Below are 24,029 nucleotides of genomic sequence, written 5' to 3' on the forward strand. Positions count from 1 at the left end.
TATTTTTACCATGCCACATGAAGAGCTTAAAAATTCACTGGACTCAGAGTATTGGAGCTCATTTTGTCGCTGAAATTGGCTAATTAAATTCAGCCCTTGGGCATGTTCCACTGTTTATTATAATGATTACAGATCATTCACTTCAGTATCCTGTTTCTGCCTTTGCCCTATATCCTTTGATCCCTTTGAATACAAGAAACTGTTAGAGGGTTGTGAACATGGCTCAAGCCATATATCCACTCCCCTCAATTAACTTCTGCTGCCTTGTAAAATCAGCCAATATATTGAAAGACATGTCCAACCACACTCTCTTCACCCCTCTCTTGTCAGGAAAATTCAAGCGAATGAGATTCTCACTATATTCCTGCTGTAATCAGATTTTTGAACAAACCTTAGAATTGTAAAATTGTATTGCCTTTGCTCTTCCAACTGATCTGCACTTTTGAGTTTTTGTCATCTGCAAACTTGCTAGCTTTGCCGCCAATATTCTTGATTAGTTTTGTTCAAATAATTATGAATAATAAGTAATATATTTTCTATTCCAAATATTACACAATTTGGACGAGAGCTCCAAGGTAGTGATGAGATGGGTTATGTGTTCATTGCTCGTGCCCAAGGAGATAGGTGGCAGAAATTTATGGCATGGAAGCTTTGGCATACAGCTGCCATGCAAGTTGTAGTTTATGCTAGACCATTGATGGAATATTGTAGTAAAAACTAAGTGTAACTTGGAATTTTTATTTTTATTTATCTGCAAATTCAGTAACTAGGTACAGTACTAATTTTCTACTGTTTACTTTTACAGAATGTATTTGATTATTTTTCTCATCACTTCTTGCTATCATGCATCAGGGAAAATATGGTGTGTCACAAGAAAAGGACAAAATAATTCATACCAAAACTTCCCATTGGTTTTGAACCTCCTTGCACTGGCATGACTGGAACTAGAAACTCACCAGTTTGGTAATGTGATCATATTGCCTAATGATCTGCAAAATCCAACTCTATAATTTCGAATCCTGAAGGCTGAAGTTTTCCAGAATGTGACTAAATGTTTTTGAGGATGATTTTGAAACCCCCACCCCCACAAATCCAGAGAAAGTGTGGACTTGGGTTAATTTTTTCCTCGCACATCTTTGGTTAACATTCCAGCCATTTACCTGAAATGTTTCCTGAAACTGGATGACAATTTATGTCAGCCCAGGGGCTGGTAGCAAAACCTCTGGTCCCATCACACTGAGCACTGGAGCACCTCAAGACTGTTTTCAAGCCTGCTGACTTGCCACTGTACTGACAGATTCATTTCAAATAGAATCAGCAAGTTTACAAATGATACAATGGTAGTTGGCCTGATCATCAACAATGTGTCTGCTTACAGAGAGGAGGTTGATCAGCTCCTAAAATAGTACAAGAATAACCTGAGGCTGAACATGAGCAAGACAAAGGAGATGATTGGTTGACCCTTCTGGAAGGTAACATTCTCCATCACTCATCTATGGTTCTGTCATACAGTGCACAAATTCCTTGGCGGTGCATATAAAGGACGACCTTTCGTGGACCTGCAACACCTCATTGGTCAGGAAGGCGCAGGAGCATGTACACTTCCTAAAAAGATTGAGGAGGGCAAGGCTACTGGTCCCCATCTTGAGTACTTTCTACAGGAGCACAATTGAGAGTGTACTGACTGACTCCATCATTGTATGTTAGCTGCAAAGCATCGGACCAGATGTCAATACAGAGGATCATTAATACTGCTGAGATCACTGGGGCTTCCCTTTCCTGTATTGAGAACATTTACGTGGAGCACTTCTCAAATAGAACTCAAAGAATTATTGAGGAGCATTTCCATTTAGCACACAGTAGCATTGGCCCACTGCCATCAAAAAGGAGCTGCTGGAGCATCAAAATCAGGACTGGCAAGGCTGGGAAATAACCACAAAACAACACATTTCATGACTTGTTCCTGACAATAAATGCTGATTCTATTCAAAATCGATTATTAGCCATTTGTATTGCTTCAGGCTTGCATATTTCCTTTTCACCATCTACTGATCAATCACAGCTCCAGTTGTGTCCCTCATTGTTCAATCTTATTTGAGAATGTGCTCCCTCCATTCAAAAAAATCTAACCTGAATACTGACGAATGGGATAAAGCAAGTGTGGGCTAGAAATTGCTTTGCTGCCATTTTCATGATGCTTTGTTGTCTGGGAATCGATGCAATGCTGTACTGAAAGTGACAGTATCAGTTTCATTGTTCTGTGTTAGTTTATTGCATTTTCTTGCAAGTGCTGGCAGTGACCCTGACACTGATGTAATCGCTGCAGGCAGCAATAAAGACATCAATGCAAGAAGCCCTCAACCAGCCCGTAAGTTGCACAGTTGATGGCCAATAAATGTTGGCATATTTGGCGATGTATGCTTGCTGATGAATAAATAGTTTTGCCATGGAATTGAACTATTTCCTTGCAGATGCATCTTTAGCCTGAATTTATCAAATGCCAGATGCTACATGGAGAAATTTTGCACTCTGGAGAGTCGTGAACCTAATTAAGTCAAGATGTGATCATGGATCTAATTGAAGAAAATGAAGGAATGGATATTAAAATTACTTCATTAGAACAAGCTCAATGGATGTGAATGTTGTGTTTTGGATCCAGTCTTGATTTAGTTGGGTCCTTGGATAATCCTTTTCAAGCCATTTGAAGATCTCTTTGGAAGTGATCTAGAGCAAAGCACAATCTGCTCGTACAAGAGACTAGCAGTGTTTTTAAAAACACTGGTGAACCATGGAGGTCTGTACTGAAGATGGCAGTGCCATGGTTAGCATGAGGAATGTGGGTACTGGGGGCAGTGGACAGTGCAGAACACCACCCTGCTGAGAGGGAGAAGCCTGGTGGAGATCAGCGTCAGAACAAGTTGAATCAGGGGCCATTGGGGTAACTGCAGGGGAGGGGGGAGAGAAAGAGTCTGATGTTTGAAAACTTGCTCAGGTGAAGGGGTGGTGGTACCTACCTACTTACCATGAACCTGCTGCTGTCACACTTTCCCCTTCAAGGGCAAAGTAACAAGCAAGCGTTCTACTCGTCTCACATGGAGATGTGAGGCTAGCGCTGCTCACGATACTAGTGCTGCGGTGGGAGGGTCACAATACCTTATTGGGGGGGGAGGGTAATAGCTGCAAGCAGGTGGGGGGGTCACAATACCTCATGGGGGGGGGGGAGAAATGCCTGTGAATGCTCCCACCCTCTTGGCGCAGGCCCTGACATGACCACAGCAGTGAACCGGTGAGGGCCTTGGAGGCTGAAGGACTCACAGCAGGCTGCTGGAGACAGGCCTGTGAGAACAAGGTGTCTGGACCACAATTTGTGAGGCTGCTGTTCATGAGCTGGGCTCCCAAAGAGCCTCTGGCATTAATAATTCTATTGGAGATTGGGAATGAGGACCCTCCGTCTAGTTTACTGCTGAAATGAACAGGATGACGTGTGGCTTCACAGGTTATGGTGAGGAGATGGTGGGGGGCTTGCAGGAGACCAATCCATGGACATTCAGTGTCTTGGAAGGGATTCTTGTTTTTCTTTATCTTATTGGTGGGGGGTACTTTTATGGCAAACAAAAGTTAATGTGACAAAGGAATCTTGAATTTTGATAGAGCATATTTTAAAAGTAATCCATGGCATGGTGAAACTTGAGATTGAGATGCCTTTGTATTATTTTGAGCTCCATTGTGAACAAACATTATTTCATTAGCTTCTAATGTAGAGCAGCAGAATGGTATAAAACTTTGGGGCATAATTTCCAGAAGGAATTGGAGAGATCGCTGTTTTGGAGCATTTGTTAGCATTTGTTTTATTGCCATCTTAACAGATGTCATTGATCTGATCTCGTATCTTTCCTCCTACCTGCAAAATGGAGGTATCAAACAAAATTATTCAGTGTTACTTTTGTTTTAGAAGTATGTACATAAAGCAAATAACAACTGGGAAGATTAAATACAGTAAATTATTCAGTTGCATCCACTTTGAGTAAATGGATTGTATCGCAAAGTTAGCTGCTTCTCTTTCCAAATGTTTTGTGAAAGAATGTGCAGAATGCATTTTTTAATCCATAAAATGCAAGATCAATTCTTGCCAGTTTGTACTGTATCCTCCTCATAGCCTAAGATTTGTCACATAGCTGTTTTCATTCTTTATACGTGGTTTAATGACTCCACCTGCAACACCCAACATTTCTCACAGCAAAGTGCAAGCAATTTGTTTTGTATTATTAACCAATCTCTTGCTCAATAGTTTAGTCAATGTCTATGGAGAGAAAAAAGTTTCAAGTTTTTTTTTTAAATTCAAGATTTTGAAAATATTTCCATATACAGTGGGGTTTTAACCTTGTTTGACGTGTTTTACAGTATTTAATAAAATTCTTCATGCAAAGCTTCTCTAAGCTTAAAGTAATGAGCATTCAACTTGGAGTACATGTAAAAGAAATGTTAAAAAGCAAGGAGGGTTTGGGAAGTAGCATTTGGAATTGGTGCTAGAATCCCCTGAAAAATCAATGATTTTTGAAGCTTAAATCAAATTGTGGTAAATGAAATGAGGGCAGTGTTGATTATTAGTTAACATGAAAGAAAGATTGAAACTCTTAAAGATTTAAGTGCATGTTAAATTGCAAGATCAATGATGAATGCCATTTTGATCGTGTCAGTGAAGCTTGGAGATTACAGTCTTCATTTTTAATTTGGTCATCTTGATAGCTGCTGGTCATCCTGGGAAAGAGATAAAGGAGAAGCAGAGCCCGCACCACCAGGCTGAGAAACAGCTTCTTCCCACCAGCAATGAGAATGCTGAATGACCAAAGGAAGTGTTTAGAGACTCCAGTATTTACTAAAAAAAAACATTTATCCATTTATTTTTGTATGTATATTTGTCCTGCATATGCATTGTTACATCTGGTTTTGTCTGCCTGTTTTGCACAGAGAACTGGAGAACCCTGTTTCGTTGGGTTAAACTTGTGCAACTGGATGATAATGAACGTGAACTACCAAGACCATCTATGGTCTAGGCACCCAAGGGCCCACCTCCTGAAAGCCATGACTGGCATGGAGCTTCTCTGAGGCAGAGAGGTTGTCAGCACTGACTAGAATGATCAAGGTCAAGTTCCAGATTATTATCATCTGACGACATGAAAGTGTTTCTCCACATCATAGTTCATGCACATACACAATAAACAGTACATAATAAGGCTATCTTTGGTGTCTCATTGAACTGTGCATAGAATGTTGGCACGGGTGCCACCATTGTTGCTGATCAGTTTTTTGAATATTTTAAAATGTAATCAACCATGATTACACCAATAATATACAAATATATCTTTAAATTTAATGGTTTTTTTTAAAAACCCCTACAATAATACACCCCCTCCCTTCTCTACCCCTACTTGCCCCAATTGTAGTCAGTTGTGGTTAGAATAGCCTGCTACATGCACCTCATGTTGCCTGTGTTATGCAGGTAAGTGTCTGTGGATTCAACCTCTAACAAAACCTAGTCTTTGACATAAATTTATTGGACTTTTTTCCACAATGCCCAATCTGTTCCAATCTCCCTGCTACCCATGTTAACAGGAAGTTGGAAAAAACCAAATGTAAAAGAGCACAATCTCCAGGAGGAGAAAGTGTTCCTACTCAAATTTGCTGTCAAGGATCTTCTGACATGTACAGGCATTCACAGCCACGTCTCAGTCCTCTGAGGTAAAGATTTTGCCACTGAGTTCAGAGGTCCTGTGATAACCATTTAAGAAAGGTAACATCTGATTTAGTGTTTGCAGGGAGCTTTCCTAATAATTGAGGAGAGGCTTTGAAAATTTGAGACTTCAAATCTGGAATAGTTTGGCGTCTCCCAAGTAGAAATAATTTTCATCCTTCCATATATTTCAGAGACACAGGTTACCCATAAAGACACCTCAAAGCTTTGGAGAAATATGACTAACCCTAACTCTCCAAAATCCTCTAAATCCATTTGCAGGGCAAGCAAACCAACAACTGCATCTTTTCTCAGGCCAACATGCCAAGCATTGTGGCTTTAATTGCATTCAATCTGTTCCAGTTGGCAAGCCACAATACCACATTCCCATAGCACACATTCTACTCCAAACTCCATCATGTTAAGAACTTGTAGAGGGATTGAAAGTGTGCTGGAAAATTGTTTCTTGACATTTTTGAATTTTTGGTCTGCACGATAAATAGCAAAAGAGTTACAAGGAAGGCAGATTCTCTCATTTTTAGGAGTAGGTAAATTTAGTTTATCGTCGACAGAAGTGTTATGTACAATTGCACCAAAATTCTTGCAAACTGTAGCCATATAGCTAAGTAGGATGCACCTATGTAAATAGTATAAATTGCCACAATGTGCCATGAGATGAAAAATATTTAAATTGTATTCATGTGAAAACTTTTGTTGCAGTTCATCTAGATCATTGGAGTCCTGGAGTAGTTTGTGGTTTGAGTTGCAGGAGGAGGTTCAAGAGGCTGATACCTGTTTTTGGCGGGGGAGGGGGTGGAAACTGTTCTGGAAACTTTGAGGTGTTGGCCTTCAGACCTCTGTGCCTTCTTCCTGAGGATAGCAGCAGGAAAAGATTGTGACCAGGGGGATCCTTTATACTGGTGGATGCCGTCTTTTAAAAATTTTTATTTTTCACACTATGAACCATTTTTCTTTCTTCTTTGGCTTGGCTTCGCGGACGAAGATTTATGGAGGGGGTAAAAAGTCCACGTCAGCTGCAGGCTCGTTTGTGGCTGACCAGTCCGATGCGGGACAGGCAGACACGATTGCAGCGGTTGCAAGGGAAAATTGGTTGGTTGGGGTTGGGTGTTGGGTTTTTCCTCCTTTGCCTTTTGTCAGTGAGGTGGGCTCTGCGGTCTTCTTCAAAGGAGGCTGCTGCCCGCCAAACTGTGAGGCGCCAAGATGCACGGTTTGAGGCGTTATCAGCCCACTGGCGGTGGTCAATGTGGCAGGCACCAAGAGATTTCTTTAGGCAGTCCTTGTACCTTTTCTTTGGTGCACCTCTGTCACGGTGGCCAGTGGAGAGCTCGCCATATAATACGCCATATAATATCCATTGGAGCGCTCACACCCCTAACGTCGAGGTACTCGAGATGGCAGAGGTCGACAGCATCGAGTCCACGCTGCTGAAGATCCAGCTGCGCTGGATGGGTCACGTCTCCAGAATGGAGGACCATCGCCTTCCCAACTATGAACCATACTGACCAAAATACACACAAACATTTCCCTCTTGTGTATATACAGTGTCATTTTCTCCCCTTTTTCCCCCTCCCTTCCCTCCCTCCTTCCCCCCCCTCCCCACCCACTCAACATTGAACCTATATGATACATTAAACCCATTAAACAATGTCATCACACAATGAAAATAAACAAGAAATTTGTGTCTTCTACTTTTACATAGTGGGTCAGTTCATTTCATCTTCTCCTTCTGTCATTTTAGGCGGTGGAGGTTCGCAGTAGAACTTCTCTGTTGTGTTCCATGTACGGTTCCCAAATTTGTTCGAATACTGTGTTGTTTCTTAAATTATATGTTATTTTTTTCCAATGGAATACATTGATTCATTTCTATGTACCATTGCTGTATTCTCAGGCTATCTTCTAATTTTCAGGTTGACATAATACATTTTTTTGCTACAGCTAAGGCTATCATAATTTTTTTGTGCTCCATCCAAATCGAGTCCAAGTTCTTTACTTCTTATATTACTTAGAAGAAAGATTTCTGGTTTTTTTGGTATGTTGCTTTTTGTGATTTTATTTAATACCTGGTTTAGATCTTCCCAAAACTTTTCTACTTTCTCACATGCCCAAATTGCATGTACTGTTGTTCCCGTTTCCTTCTTACAACGAAAACATCTGTCTGATAGTGTTGGGTCCCATTTATTTAACTTTTAGGGCATGGTGTATAGCCTGTGTAACCAATTATATTGTATCATGCGTAACCTCGTGTTTATTGTATTTCTCATAGTTCCGGAGCATAGCTTTTCCCATTCTTTATCTTTGTTTAGATCTTGTTCCCATTTTTGTTTGGGTTTACAGCTTGTTTCCTCGTTCTCTTTCTCTTGCAGTTTGATGTACATGTTTGTTATAAATCTTTTAATTATCATTGTGTCTGTAATCACATATTCAAAGCTGCTTCCTTCTGGTAATCTCAGTCTGTTTCCCAATTTGTCCTTCAAGTAGGTTTGTGGATGCCTTCTTGAGGCGGTACCTCACATGAATGGGCTTAAAGTCAATTTCTACGGGCTTCTATGTTCTTGGGCACTTGATTTTTCCAAACCAGAGGTGGAGGAATGCAGCAATTCCCCAATTACCCTCGCAGGCACATGTCTGCAGATCCTATGTAGGCTTCAATAATTAGATCTAAACCTGGAGAATTGGTGTGGAAATGTTACCGGGAACCATGTAAGATTAGATTTGCTCATAGATTTACAATGGGTAATTCAACTCCTTGACCATCAAAATCAGCCTTCTGCCCTATTTCTCTGCTGTTTTGGAGCTTGAAGTATGAAAAGATAGAGGGGAAATTATGCTTTTCATCTTTGTGAAAAATCAACTGCAAAGGAGCTTTCATAAATGTTTTTTTTAAAGAAAACAAAAAATTAAGTAACATGGGTTACATAAATCTTGGGCATGAAAGATGGTAGGTTAAGGAACACCAGTTTAGGTTGATGAAAGAAAATATATGATGACATTTTTATACCTGTAAATAAAACAAAAATTGGAAGTTCAGATAGGTACTGTAATAGAGGCTAACATTTTGTTGTCTTTGGTGCTATACTGAAGCAACAAGATGAATTAGTAAATACACAAAAGTGTTGGAGAAACACAGCAGGTTCTGAAGTGTCCATAGACAGCAAAGACGTATAACCAACATTTCAGGCCTGCGCTCTTCCCGAAATGTTGGTTATATATTTTTAGCCTCTTGTGGATGCTGCAGGACCTACTGAGTTTCTTCAGCACTTTTGTGTATTAACTATTTTGTCTTGTTGCTTCAGTATAGCATCAAAGACATTAAAATGTTAGCCTCTATTACAGTATAACAAATTAATAACCACATTCTTTAACATAACAATTACAGCACGGAAACAGGCCATTAGGCCCTTCTAGTCCGAAAGAATTTCTTTATTTTAAAGAATTTCTTTATTTTAAACCACCTATTAGGATCACTGATACAAAGCCGACAGTTTATCTGCTGCACAGTGGCTGTAAAGTGAATTACTTTTCTCTCTGCTTAGTATTTCAAATAAGTTTGTTTCAAGATGTTAACAATTTTTCCCAGATTAAGTTTTTAATGTATTTACAATGTTGCTGCATTTGGCACTCAGGGTTTACCTTGAACTGTTGACTTGGTTTTCTGAGTACTTAAACTAAAATAGTCAATATAGTCTCCTCTCTGAACCCTGCTGGATATTGCTAAATCATTAAAAAAGCATACAGTTTCAAAATCTCCTTTTGTATGGAGAGAGATTATATTGAGCTCCTTAAAGTTCAGCTGCACATCTTACCTCTTGGTTATCGTGCTGGAAAATCAATAGAACAAGAATTATTAGCTTTTTAATTTCATTTTTATTCCCAGCTCTTTGTTTAGCTCTTCTCGCAGGAATTACTGCCTTTTAAAGCGACCAAATTTCTAAATAAATTGTATTAGGGTAGTGAATTTCTAGAAGCAATCAATAGCACTTTTCCATTGAAACCTTGTCCCCGGAATTGACAGCCAATTTATCCTTTAAGGGTCCAGTGGAAAAGGGAAATGATCAGTATGCTGGCATAAAATCACGCCGGGGATTGACGGCCTCGACCTCCTACTCACATCCCAGCATCAGCTGAAGCCAGCATGTCGATTAAACCAGTGGGGGGGGGGGGGAAAAAGTTAAGTTGCATCCCTGGACTATTGTTGAAGATGGACTATCCTATCCCCAGGCAGCCAACTCCAAAGGACTTTGAGATCAAAAGCACATCTGTTGCATAACTCATCGTGTGCCAATGTGTGTCTTCAACTTGTTCTGTGAAATTGTTTACCTTTTGAGTGTATGAGCAAAACAAATAGATAAGCTATTTCCGTGCTATTGACTATCCTTGGCATCAAAATGATTGCATGAATTTGTAAAAGTTTTAGTTCCTAAAACATTGATTGGATCATCTTACCACAATGGGTTTGGATAATCATTCATCATAAAAGTTGAGATATGATCTGACATTACTTACAATGCTTGCTTTTTCCAGTTCCCTGAAGTAATTCTCTAATTATTACATGTAGCCTCATGTTTTTTGGTTGTAGAAAATTGGATATGAATAACTGAACATGCATTCAATACCTTGGTGTTAATGGAAACATTTACTGAAATCCGGTTCACTTACATGGTGTAAATGTCCGGCAAAGGATTTTTTAAAAATAACTTTTAAGAATTTCTCCACTCTAGGTTCCTTTTATTGATCCCAATTGTTTCATTCCTTTGTGATCTGTTTAATAGGTATGCTGAAATGAAATAATTATGGAGTTCAAAAATGGGCTCTTTGACTGTGTTGCCTTTCTATGTACTTTCATTTCCCTGTATCTCTCTACTCTTTTACCACAGAAATGTCCATTCAAATGCCTTTTAAAAATGATTGCATTTGTTTTTATATTTCTACTGGCAGCTTGATACACATACCCGCCATACTTTACTTTGTTTCTCTTCTCTCACCTTTAAACCTATCCCTTCTAGTTTTAGACTCTCTCAATTTAGTAAAAAGACTGACTACATTTTGTTTGCCCCTCAGTTTTAAAAACTTCTATATTTATCCCTTTGGGATTCTATATTCCAGTGGGATTGAGCCCATCCTAGCTAATTGTATTCTCAGCAACATCCTGGTGAATCTCTTCTGCACCATTTCTAATACAATCAAATTTGTGATGTACATATCTGTGCATAGTACATCCAAGTGTGGCCAGACCAACATTTTGTACAATGGCCACATGGTATCCAAATTCTTGTATTAAATGCCTTGACCTTCTCTCCACCTGTGACATCAGTTTCAGGAAGCATGAACTTGTGCCCAAGATCATTGTGCACATCAACCTCCAGAGTGTTATGACATAGACCAGCAGCAATAGAAATTTACCAAGACAATGGTATCTTCAAAAGAATTTTTATTAATAATATAAAATCTTACTTGACTCTAAACTTAACCCCACTATACACAAATGTGTGTGTGTTTAGGCAGAATTCTGAAGAGATGATTCAAGGTTAGTTTTAGAAATCTTTTATGTTGAAATTCTGTCTTTAATATGCTATTCAAAAGTTCTCAAACTCGTTAATTCTTGTAGATTTGCTTTCAGAGAAATATTTCTTCATGAATGTTTTTTTTCCACAAACTCCCCCACCCCCACCCTTGCATGGAGGTTTCAGAACTTGTGTCACACAATGATTTCATCAACCCAGGCAAGGGTTAAATGAAGAGACCTTTACAAATGGACGTGCAGAACTGCCCTCTATTGACAGAGATATTTGAATAACCCTTTCCTTCAAAGCCTCTGTTTCTTCCCTATCAAAGGGAGAATGCACAACCATACCTCTCTCGTTGAAGGTTACTGCATCTCTAATTTCAGATGAAGCATTGTTCAATATTAAAGATGCTTTCTTGAAGTGTCCCAATCACATATGACATCACCACTGGCTCCGAAGTCTCTTTTTCTTCAGTAATGTGTGTTAACCAGCAAATGTCTCTGGGCTTGTCTACACAGCTAACAAACAGATGTTTTGGTGTGTACAGGTGCCTTTCTGAGCAAACCCATTGTCTACAAACTTTGAATTGAACAATCCCTTTGCTTTTATAACTTTGCCAACTTCAGCCAAACAGTCTTCAAAGACTTATCTGATAAATGAATGTGTGATCTGTCTTTGTAAGTGTCCCTGTATCCAACCCACAAAGTCCTTTTACTAAAACTAATATTTATAAGCTAAAAATTAATAATAACCTGATTCTTAATAGGGGTCCTTGCTGCTTGCAGTATTTGCTAATTTTTTCTTTATTGTAGTCCATTTGTTTACATTTCTTCATTTACATGTGTATGTTGAGAACAGTTTTTTTGCACTACCAATAAATGGTAATTCTGTCTCGCTGCAGGATAAAGAATCTCAGGGTTGTATGTGATGTATATGCTCTGACAATAAATCTGAAAATCATTCCAGACTGTTTTACTTCCTACTTGTATAGATTAAATGCCATCCCACCCAATTTATCCATGTCACTGTATTTTTTCCTAACCACCTCCACAATCTATTACACCACCAATTTTTGTGTCATCAGTATAATAACTAATCAGACCATTATATTCTCATTCAAGACCATTTATATTCTTGGCAAACAGCAATGGACCAAGTACACAGGCCTGCAGTACAGCACAGATTAGAAACAAACTTCCAATCAGAAAAGCAACCCTCATCCATTTTCCTCTGCCACCAATCATCAATCTAATTTTGGATTGAGTTTGCCAATGTCTTGGATCCCTGTGCCCTAACCTTCTGGATCAAAAGGTACAAAGGTTTTGCCAAAATTCCTCTAAACATTAATTTTCTTGATTATATTTTTTCAGTTTGGTTAAATCAAAACTGACCTTTTTGTTTTGAGTTTTAAATTAATTTGCTGAGATGAGTTGGCTGCTATTTGAATAATGATTTTTTTTTGTTGATCATCCATAATGGGATAAAAGGTACAAAATATTTTGACTGATTCTGTTTCAACTAAATAACTAAATTGTTTCTTTTGAAATAAGCTTAAGATTTTGCTTAAATTCTAGTAAATATGTACATTCAGCAATTTTATCAATTTATTTTATTCTGTTCTCTCTTTGCCTATTTTTGAGGTAAACCCTGTCACCAAAGGTTTTTTGCTCTCCATTTCTAAATATGGAAGTTAGCCCAGTCAGGCACTGCACCATTTTGGAAAAGAAAAATAAGTTTAGCTTTTATGTCATTCCTGAAATATTCTGCTGTTATCACTGCTGTGGAAGAGTAAATTATTGCCTTTTGCAATGGCCTGTTGGAGGTGAAATGGGTTGAAACATTCAAGTTTATCGTCTGACTGCACATGTACAACCAGATGAAACCGAATTTCTCCAGTCCACAGTGCACACACAGATTTCTTTCACAGAACATCCACACTTATTCTGCATTTGTATGTAAAAGAGGCATTTGCTGAAGAAAACACATGAGATTGCAATTAGCAACAAGACAACATAGTTTGCCATTGACTCCAAAATATTCATGAAGATCTGGAGACCTTGAAAGAAGATGCATTTTTCTGACACCTCTTGCTATCTTGCACCATTCCAGGAAGATTCTCAACGACCAGCAACTGTGGTATCATCGGCCTGGATGCACAGACAATTCGGAATCATAAAATTCAGTAAAAATTGAGTTTGATATTTAAACATTAGACAGGGTGCTGAATAAAGTTGAAACTTGGAGATAGTAAAGGATTGGAAAAATAGAACTAATACTTTAAGGGACTTCATGTGAAAGAATAAAGGAAGACTAAATAGTTTCAAGTGATTTCTCTTAATTCAGTTGGCAAAGACAAGTAGAGGAGGACTGAATTTTCAGCATTAACTTCACTACTGAAATTAGGCAAAACATTATTTAAAATTGATGGAAAATACTAGTAGTCATGCTGTGGTTACAACCATAAAATTTGTGTTATGTTTACTAGCTTGCCTCCAGTTGATTCATTGCTCTTTCAGTTATTGCTCTTTGCCAATTGAATCAAGGGAAATGATTGTTTATTACAGTATAAATTTTCTGTAGTCTGCAGTTGTGATTGTAATAATTGAACCAAAATTAGTAAATCTAAAATCGTTTTTTTTCATTTGGTCAGAATGAGTGTCACATTTAGGAACATGAATTTATGAATCTTTAATCAAAATAATATCATGTATCTTCTGAGTTTGGATTATTTTTCTCCCCACCTTGTTTTAGGTCCAGTCGTTTATGTATTGGATCTTGCAGACAGACTCATCTCAAAAGCATGCCCATTTGCTGCAGCTGGAATCATGGTGGGTTCTATCTACTGGACAGCTGTCACCTACGGAGCTGTGACTGTTATGCAGGTAAAATACAAGCAATCAAGAAAACTCTGGCTAACTGTACATAATTGCGGGTAACCTTTTTGCAAAAATTGAAATCGAGATTAATCACTTTTTAGAGTAATTATGTCAAATTTTATCGTACTGAATTGATACACCTGAAAGTATAGATTTGATCAGCCATCTGTACAGTGGATTGCACCTTGTTTCCAGACGTTCTCTGCACATTCAAAATAAAAATACTGTTTGTGTGGTTTGCTTGTACATACTATCGGCTCCTTAGTACTTGTTTTCTCATGGGATGCAGTTATACATTTGAAGTGTTTTAATGAACTTGGAACTGAAATACAAAGTGATAGTGTAAACAATTAACTATGGTAGATCGTTGAATGGTCAATATCAGCAATCTCACCATTTGTAATTCATGACTAAATTCTAATGGATAATATGAATATTTGCCTTCAGGTTGTAGGACACAAAGAAGGCCTGGATGTCATGGAGAGAGCTGATCCACTATTTCTCTTAATTGGACTTCCAACCATTCCAGTTATGCTTATTTTGGGAAAGATGATTCGTTGGGAGGATTACGTGCTGAGATTATGGCGAAAATACTCCAATAAATTGCAGATTTTAAATAGCATATTTCCAGGTAATCTTAAAAACATTGAGCAGCATGTTTCCAGATAACAAAATTGAGTTTTGTGATCATCTAAAACATAAATTATTTGTCTGTCTTAATTATGAGATTCAGTCCTTTTCAAATCTTAGAAATATTGTTGACAAGAATTCCCAGTACTTGTCTGTTTATTGAGAATATAAATGGTAACCCTTCAATCCTTTTCCTTTCAGTACTTGTGAGGAAAATAGCATCCAGGAAGCAGCTCCAAAATGGATGGAATTTTGAACTAAACGCTGCATAATCTAGTGTGCCGTCATGCTCTTTACAAAATGTGTGAAAAAGCAAATAATGTACATATTTATTTTTAATTTGTAATGTTTTTGTGTGGTGTGGCTAGAAATTGGGTGCCTCCCTTATCTAATTAGGTGATTGATCCTTCATCTGAGCGGTGACACAAGAATTCTCATTAGCATTAATGAAATATTTTGTTTTGTGCTTTGATGTTAAATTGTTCCTGGCCACTTGGGTGTTTTCTATATAATGACAAGGTGATTCCTTGGTGGAACCTTGAGATCGAGGGGCTGACTTACATCCATTCTTGTTCTGTTGGTTCTGAGATGGCTGAAGAGACGAAAGTGGGAATAGTTGACTCTTGTACAGGTTGAGTTGTTTTCTGGGTGCACAGCAGGTAGTTTGTAAGGCAGTTCATTCCTGAAGTGTAATTCTCAATATGATTTCACATGTACAGCTGCATTCAAACTCTAATGAAACCATGTCTCATGATGTATTTGTCTTGGTGATTATTTGATCCATAGAAAGTTTGGATGAAGGTGTGCTAAATAACCCATGCTGTTAGTGTAGCAGTTAGTGCAGTGCTGTTACAGTGGCAGCACCAATGATGAGGACCAAGTTTGAATCCCTCGCTGTCTGTAAGGACTTTGTACATTCTCTCTATGTCTGATCTGTGGGTTTTCCCTGGGGGCTCCAGTTTCCTCCCATTCTTCAAAACGCACTGGAGGCTGTAGGTTAATTGGGCGGCATGGGCTTGTGCGCTGAAAGGGATTGTTACTATTGCTGTATGTCAAAATAAAATTCAATTAAAAATCAAAGGTTCAACAGGTTAATTCCGGAGATGAGGGGTTAGCCTATGAGGAAAGATGAAGTTCCTGGGTCTGTACTTGAATTCTGAGAGAATGGGAGAGGGTATTGTAGAAACATATAAACTTATGAGTTAGATAGACAGTTATTTCCACTGGTAGGTGAGATGAGCATTAGAAGACTTAGCCTCAAGATTCAGATTTAGGATGGAATCTGTGGAATTCTCTAAGTAATGAAGATGACTTCATTAAATATATTTACGACATTTTTTTTGCATAATATAGGAATTGAGGGTTATAAGGAGATGGCAGGTGGTTGGAGCTGAATTTACGGACATATCAGTCATTAGCCTTTTGAACAGAACTGGCTCGATGGGCCAGATGATTTATTCCTGCTCCTATTTCTTGTTTTGGGTTTCATTCATAATTTAGTGTTTGATTAATAGTCCAGAAATGTCTGATATTGTAACCTTTGCAGGCTTGGTTTTGGTGCTTTCTCTAATTAGTCTAATTTAGCCTATTTCTAAGTTTGTAGCTATTTTACTCTGCTTTTTGGATCACCTTATTTATGTTGTCTGTCTTCCCTTTGCATCTTTAGATTATCCTGATTTCTTGTATTGCTTTTTTCTAGAATCTTGGGACTGGTTGATTGCTTGATGTGACCTTGAATTCCCTTTTATTCTCCCCACTTTTGGAGATGAAAATTGATATAAACTAGCATTTAAATGATTTTCCTGAAGAATTCAGGAACTTTGTTTTGAAATTCTAACATAATTGGAAAGTTCCAAGAAATGGTCAGAAACTTCCACTGCAACAAGATGTCCCCTATGGGATATTGTTTTTTCTTAATCTGTTTTTTAAATATTTTGTTTTTCAAACCCAGTATCAACAATCCATAATAATAAAAGCACACTACATTTTCCAATTATATACAAGCTTCACTGTTGAGTCTAATTTCCCCCCCCCATTCCCCCTCGTTTATCCCAACTAATATACCCAGAGACAAAATTAAATAGACTCTTACCCTAAAAAGAAAAACAGCAACAATAAGTTAGTCCTTGTCCCCTATTCCTGTAGCATTTTAGTGTCCCTTTACCTTGCAGATATATAGGAACATAAGGACCAAAAGGTAAAACCAAACAATTACACATTTAAAAAAAAAAAATTCTAACCAAAAAGTAAAAACAAGAACAGATTGTAAGATTCGTCAGGACCAAACCACCAGCCTCAAGGTCTTTAAATTTTTGTGACTCAACATAATTAAGATGGATGGATGAATCGATCCCCCCCTCCAAAGAGAGGGTAGATGGAAACAGAACGACAAAGGACCACACTATATCTTTGCCCCTATAAAATGCAGGTACAATTGCCAAATTTTAAGGAAGGTATCATATTTCTCCCTTTAAGTTGTAGGTCATTTTCTCCAGGGGAACACAGCTCTGCATTTCCACATTCTAGCATGCAATGCCTAGATGAAAGTCAGACTTACAGACAACTGCTATGCATTTCTGGCCACCGCCAAAGCAATCAGCACAAATTGGATTTGAAATTTGGACAGCTTCATCGTAAGTCTGATGTCCATGATATTTTCTAACGGGCACAACTCTGGGTCCTGTGAAAATTCTTTTAACTATGATTTTTTTTTTCTAGGGCTTGGCTAAGCTCTACCCAAATGAGTCTCACCTTGGAGCATAACCAGGTTGAGTGCACAAAGGTTCCTGTCTCTATACTGCGCCTAAAATATCGATCTGAAGTTCCTAGCTTAGCCTTGTTCAATTTCTGTGGTGTATAGCTCATATACTGCACCAGCCTGTATAGGGTATTAATAATTGAGGTCATGCTGTCATAACACAGGTATGACCATCACAATTCATCAATCATTACACCCAAGTCTGACTCCCACCTTTGCCTAGATTTATGAAGATTCGGTTTCAGGATTTCTGCTTGAAGTAAGAAATAAATTATAATAAGCTTGCATGTGTTCCCCCTTTGAATCAAGGCCTCCGTGCCACTGTACTCCGGTAAGACTATAGCTGGTCTTAATTTGTCCCTTAAATAAGACCTTGACTGAAGATGGCAAAAGAATATCCTGTTTGACAAATTATATTTATTTTTAATTTGTTCAAATGAGCCCCCACTAATAACAGTCCTTGATACATCTGATCCCTTTCTGGCACCAGGATCCTGCCCAGCAACGTGATTTACAGGGTCATCCATCTGGTAACCAGGATCTTGTTATCTTTTGTCCATGGTATTAAGCCATTCTGAGTCAGGTGTTTTTGACAACAACCCCACTTTAAGCCCAATGGATTGATCTTGTTCTATACATAAAAGAATATATTTTAATAAAGGGATGTCTTTATCACCCGATAACAATTTAGAGTCCCATTTATAAAAAAAATCTATTATCTTCTCGTCTGTTGTGTCCAGACCCATTTGTGCCCAGGATGGTATACCTTCTCCCTCAAAGATTACTGCCCAGACAGTAATCCCAGGATGATTTCTGCATGGAGACCCTGCCACCCACCCCCTCCCCCCCATTCCAAATGAACCTTCTTACCTGTGCATTAATATTATGAAAGTCTGGAAGATGTACTGAAGCTTTGGCAGCACATTTATCTTGATACATTTGACCCTGCCCAGCAACGTGATTTACAGGGTCATCCATCTGTTTAGGTTTACCTCAATTTTTTTGAGCAAGAGGGTATAATTTAGATAATATAAATTTTGTAGATTATTGACTCTCAGACACTTGATCCCCTTTTATGTCCATTTCAATTGACTGTTTACTTTGAATTGAAATATAATCCCCTTTTGTAAGTGGCATAATTTTGCTCTTGTCCCAATTAATCATCAACAATTAGGATGATTTTGTGTTCTTCCCAGCCTACTCTGAACTCCTTGACGTCTGGATCCCGTGATATGGCTTCAGCCAGCGATTCTATAGCTAAAATGAATGGAACTAGAAACAATGACCAGCCCTGTCTACTTGATCTTGATAGTGAGAAGGCTGGAGATATTTGCCCATTGGTCACAACTTTTGCCTTGGGCACATGATACAGTGCCCTAATCCAATTTATAAATTTGGTTCTAGCCCCAATTGCTTCAGTACCTTAAAACAGGAAGTCCCACACTAGCCTTCAAATGCCTTCGGCTACACTTGGGTCATCCTTCAACTGTGCCAGATGTATGATACTCAATGGTCTACTTGTGTATCCGTAGCCTGTTTCTATTGTACAAAGCCTGCTTGGTTTACATTTGTTAGCTTTGGGAAATGTTTTGCCAATCTATTTGCCAAAGCTGTCGCAAGTATTTTATAGTCCATGTTCAGCATTGAAATAGGTCTATGAGGACAGTTTCAGAGGGTTCCTATCTTTTAAGAATTGCTAATAATTGCCATTGAAAAAGATTGGGAGTGTATGGGGTTCAACTGCCTGGTTCACCACCTCCATAAAGATGGGCATCAGGAGATCTTTGAATTCCCTGTAAAACTCGGGGGAACCCATCATCCCCTGGAGACTTACCAGTCTGTAATTTCTCTATTTCTTCTGTGAAGGGAGCATTCAATTCCTCCTGATCTTCCTGACCTAAATTTGGTAACTCCAATTTTGACAGGAATTCATCTATTTTCTCAGGCTTTCCCTATGATTCTGACTTGTACAATTTTTCTTAAAATTGTCTAAAGGTTTCATTAATCTCCTTCATCTTATGAGATCCTTTTCTCCCCTGTCTGAGCTGCATTGATCATTCTTGAGGCCTGCTCTGCCCTCAGCTGCCAGGAAAGGAATTTATGGTCTTGTCCCCCAACTTGTAATATTTCTGCCTCAATCTTAATATGGCCTTCTCAATTGTATATGTTTGTAGAGTATTATATCTAAGGATATTTTTGTTCTGACCCCAAATTTTGCAAGTTTTTTTTCTGTCTGCAATCTCCTGTTCCAATTCTTCTACCTCCATTAAATATTCTCTTTTAACTGCTTTTGTATAATTTGATTAAGGCGCCATCTGTACGCCATCTCCTTTTTATCTAGCATTGCAATTGTCAGTGTCAAGGGGGAATGGTCTGATAAAAGTCTCGCCATATATTCGGCTTCCATGATCCTACTCTCTTTTTGGGCTGATGCCAAGAATAAATCTATCCTAGTGTAGGAGTCGTGCTGTTTTGAATAAAATAAATAATCCCTTTCCATTGGATGCTGTTGCCTCCAAGCATCTATTAAATTCAGCTCTTTCATGAAGGTCTGGGTAGTTTAAGTCATCCTTACTCATAGTTATCTTTCTCAATGACATCCAAGACTGGATCTAGACAAAAATTGAAATGGTCCCCAACCAGGATGTTTTCCCTCTGTCAATTTCCCCAAAAAATCTTACAAATTTCTCATCATAAAGGTCCAGGATTCTGAATATATCTGGCAGTGCACCATTAAAAATCTTCCTGGTATATCATGACCATGCTTTACATCCTCACCGGGATGTTTTTTCTATCAAAATTGCCATTTTCCCCTCCCTCATTCCCAACCCTTGTTGCCTTAGAATTAAAGGAGGATGCTGTTACCTGGCCCACCATCCTCTTCAGTTTTTTGATTTTCATTTTCTATTGTATATGTTTCCTGAAGGCAAGTTGTATCCACTCCCAATTTTCTTGTGTGCCAAGACATTTTTCCTCTTCACCATTCTGTTTAATCCATTTACATAAAAATGAACATTTTATACATTTGGTCATTGCCCTTGTGATTTCACCCTTGATTGTGTCGCCCCAGTACCTTCATCTTCCCCTGTCTGATACCTATCCAGTATCTTATCCTTGATTGTTTGGGCCCACCCACTGGTTCCACGATGAAACCTCCCAAAAAAGGGACAAAGACAAAAACTGCATACAACAACCAACCCCTTTTTTTTTCTTCTTCCCACCCCCCCTCCCCCCCACCTTTGGCAATCACATCTCCCACGCCACTGTCATTTCCCTCTATTGTTCAGTCTATGTAATCGCCACCTCTCCCTTTCATCTTCCCCCTCCACCCTCCTCCCAGATTCCTTCCCTTTTCTCATTTTAATACATTTTCATAAACCCTCCATCATACATATTTACATCAAAATACTTTGCATTTAGCAGTTTTTACATTTTGTAGCAGTTGTGTACATTGATATATTTTAATCCCATTTTTATTTTTTCCCTGAGTGCTGACAGTTCCTTGGCAAATTGCTGTGCCTTTCCCAGGTCTGAAAAAAACCTTTTTCTCCCTCCCACCTCCCCCCCCACCCCCCTGACCACAGTACCACTTTCAGAATGGCCAGGTGCCTAAGGACCCACTCCTATCCCTCCTGTTTCATCAGTTTTTTTTTGACTGCTTAATATTATTTTCTGTGCTTTACAAATGCTGCGCTGATATCGGGGAAGAAAAATACTTTGTACCTCTAGTTCCATCAGCCTCCCCTCCCTTTTTAGCACTGGCCACTGCTTGGCCCCCCCCCCCCCCCACCAAATTTTTTCCTTGTCTTGGTGGTGCAGAAGCTTCTCCAGAACTGAATGAGGTTTCTCCCCAGAGCCTGGTTTCGGAAGGGGTGTGCCCTCTCCACCTCCACCCTTTCCTAATATGTCTCTTCCCAGCACTTGGGGGAGGGGCGTTTATATTTAAAAAAAAACTCTCAGGATTCTTTCCCTCGATGCCCTCTATCAACCCCACTATTTTTTATATTTACAAGAATAATTTGCCAGGACATCCAGCTTATGGAGACATGTTCCCTCTCCCTCTAACACATCCAAATAATTTTCCATCTGCTTATTCTGTCCTCATTTGTCCCCACTCTATTTTCTACATCTGCTATTCTCCCTGCTAAGCCAGAGGGCACCTTGCATTTTGTCAAATTTCCTAGCCATTTCCTCAGCACTGCCTGGGACAGTTTATCCTACACAAGTTCCATGGCTTCCAACAAATCATGCAGAGGTCTCCAAGCCCTCCTTCTCCCTTTGCCTTGCCTCCCTGACCTTTCCTGGCCTTGTGTCGATCCACCCCGCTCTGTTTTGACTGCTGCAGCCTCCATTGCTGTTGCCCTCGCCATTGTCACTGCTGTTTGCCGTGCTGCCCAACCCAATGCTGGATCGCCTTGAGCCCACTGTTCTCCAACTCAACGTGCTCCCCGCACTTCCTGGCCACTCAATCGCGCTGCCGCTGCTCCTGCTGACCGTCATGCGTTCATCGCACTCAATGCCAGTGCACTCCACAGGACTTTCACTTCCTGTTTGCTGATCAGGAGTAGTGTCGCTTCCCCTCCATAGACTAGCCTTACCTCGACCTTGGTGTTTCTGTGGAATGGGCTGCATCTCTTCTCAGGTCGACCTCTGAAGTGTGCCTTGAGCTGCCCCACCATTTCCCTTGCCAAGAGGTGACTCAGATTGGCCTCCTGGCATCGGAGCTGCTTCTTTGGTGTTTTTGCTGGTCATTTTGTTTTTCTTTGTCATCTTCTTGCTGTTGCCATCTTGCAATAACCCTGGTGAGTATTTTGATAACTCTTGATATATTTTTAGGTTTTCTTTTCCTTTGGATCTGGGACCTCCTGGGTTTCACCTCCTCTCACTCGCCTCACATCATGTGACCCCTGTACTTCATATCTTTATTATCTTGAACAGATCCTCAAATCTTTTGACTCATTCAAAAGATGTGACCTCTGACAAGGCAGCTGCTCCTTGTTAACATGTAACATGGACTACACGACCAAGTCTCTGAAGTGAAGTTTGTAATTGTGAATTTCTGAGATGATCCAATGCTATAGCAATAATAATGACCAATTACAATTCCACTGCACATTTAAAACACCAACCACACTTAATACTGGTGTGTAAATTGTGAGCTGGCAAGGAATCAAAAACTGGATAAAGATTGAGTTTAAAGGCAGCTGCCATTGGGAAAGCAAGGGAGCAGATGCCAGAGGTGATGGAGGGAATGTACATCAGGAAAGGTGGTCAGCAGGCGGCAAACTTCATGCTCTATATAAATCCCCTTTCTTTGTCAACATGGACGGCCAGCAGTTTCCCACTGAGGCATATGAAAATGAGTGGTTATTTCAAGTGGCCTTTTAAATCTGACCGCTGTTAACAAAATCTTAGAAATATATTCTATCCATTTAGATAGGAAGAGTAAAATCACACTTTGTAATGATAGGTAAGCTAATTGTATCAGGTTCTCGCAGAGGTGAAATTAAACTATTTCCGGCCTGAGCACATGGCCCCGAGAAAGTCTCCACTGCATAAAAATGTTGGATTGTTTACCCCCAAAAAATTTAAACTGACCTACCTGAACTCGCCTACCTGCAACTGGGGAGTCCTAATTCGATAATTAAGTTACAGTGCCTGCGACCAAGGTTCGCATTTGATGCAGTCTGTAAGGAATTTGTTCATTCTCCCTGTGTCTGCATGAATTTCCTCCAGGTCCTCTGCTTTCCTCCCACCCTCCAAAGTTGTAGGTCAATTGGGCAGCTTGGACCGTGGGCTGAAAGGGCCTGTTACCGTGGTGAATTTTTAATTAAAAATTAGATATGAAGGAGTTTGAAAACACAAACATTAAAAAAAAAGTGCTCTTGTGCCTTGTCAGCTTTGTTCCCAATGAACATGTTTTGCAAAAGAAAATTGGCTGCCACATTTACTCACACAATAATGCAAGTTTCAAAAGTTAACCTCTTTGCTGAAGTCTTTGTAATATCGGAGGTCAGTCACAATATTTTTTACTTTTAAGCAAAGACCATAGGAACAAAGTAATTAATTTATCTATTGAGCCTCTTTCAAAATTCAATGTGACTTGTTTATTGAAGAACTCCTAGCTTTGCATCATAATGCTTTAGATTTTTGTTAAAGGTATTTTACTGCATTATATAGAGATTTGTTCAAACTTCACCATTCGCCTATCCCCAATTCTTTTCTCTCATCTTGTTTAGGAGCTCCTAACCAACAAATATTATTTCCTGCTACATTCTTATTCCCATTTTAATATCCTGAAATTTTTCCTTCAAATTATCCCTTGGCCTAACTTTCAGGAAGTATAGCCATTACATGTGTAATCTTCCTTTGTAATTGAAACAGAGGATGCAATGTTGACCCTTGTTGGCATGAAATTGGTTCTAAGGATGTTTACTGTGGCTTTGTATCTTTGTATTTGAAGTGTGGAGACTCTAGGAAACTTACAGGGCAAGGGAGAGGGGAAGATG

At 39.2% G+C, this 24,029-nt stretch overlaps 1 protein-coding gene and 1 long non-coding RNA gene across 7 annotated transcripts in view; one reads left to right on the top strand and one right to left on the bottom strand.

Annotated features, from left to right (window-relative positions):
• Positions 1-24,029, top strand: part of marchf5 (membrane-associated ring finger (C3HC4) 5) — a 63,449-nt gene that overhangs the window by 29,170 nt on the left and 10,250 nt on the right. For all 6 annotated transcript variants that reach the window (XR_011345511.1, XR_011345510.1, XM_069900521.1 and 3 more), the window contains 2 exons: positions 14,008-14,138; positions 14,580-14,763. Coding sequence is in view for 4 of the 6 variants with exons in the window: in XM_069900521.1 (XP_069756622.1) it covers positions 14,008-14,138; positions 14,580-14,763 (315 nt within the window). In the remaining 2 variants the exon portion in view is untranslated. The remainder of the gene's footprint in view (positions 1-14,007; positions 14,139-14,579; positions 14,764-24,029) is intronic.
• On the bottom strand, positions 12,851-17,658 carry LOC138744403 (uncharacterized). The gene is made up of 2 exons (XR_011345512.1): positions 17,514-17,658; positions 12,851-13,403 (listed from the first exon to the last, which is right to left on the bottom strand). It is a non-coding gene; the product is annotated as an uncharacterized lncRNA (long non-coding RNA).

Source organism: Narcine bancroftii, chromosome 10, assembly GCF_036971445.1.
Source record: "Narcine bancroftii isolate sNarBan1 chromosome 10, sNarBan1.hap1, whole genome shotgun sequence".
Lineage (NCBI taxonomy): Eukaryota > Metazoa > Chordata > Chondrichthyes > Torpediniformes > Narcinidae > Narcine > Narcine bancroftii.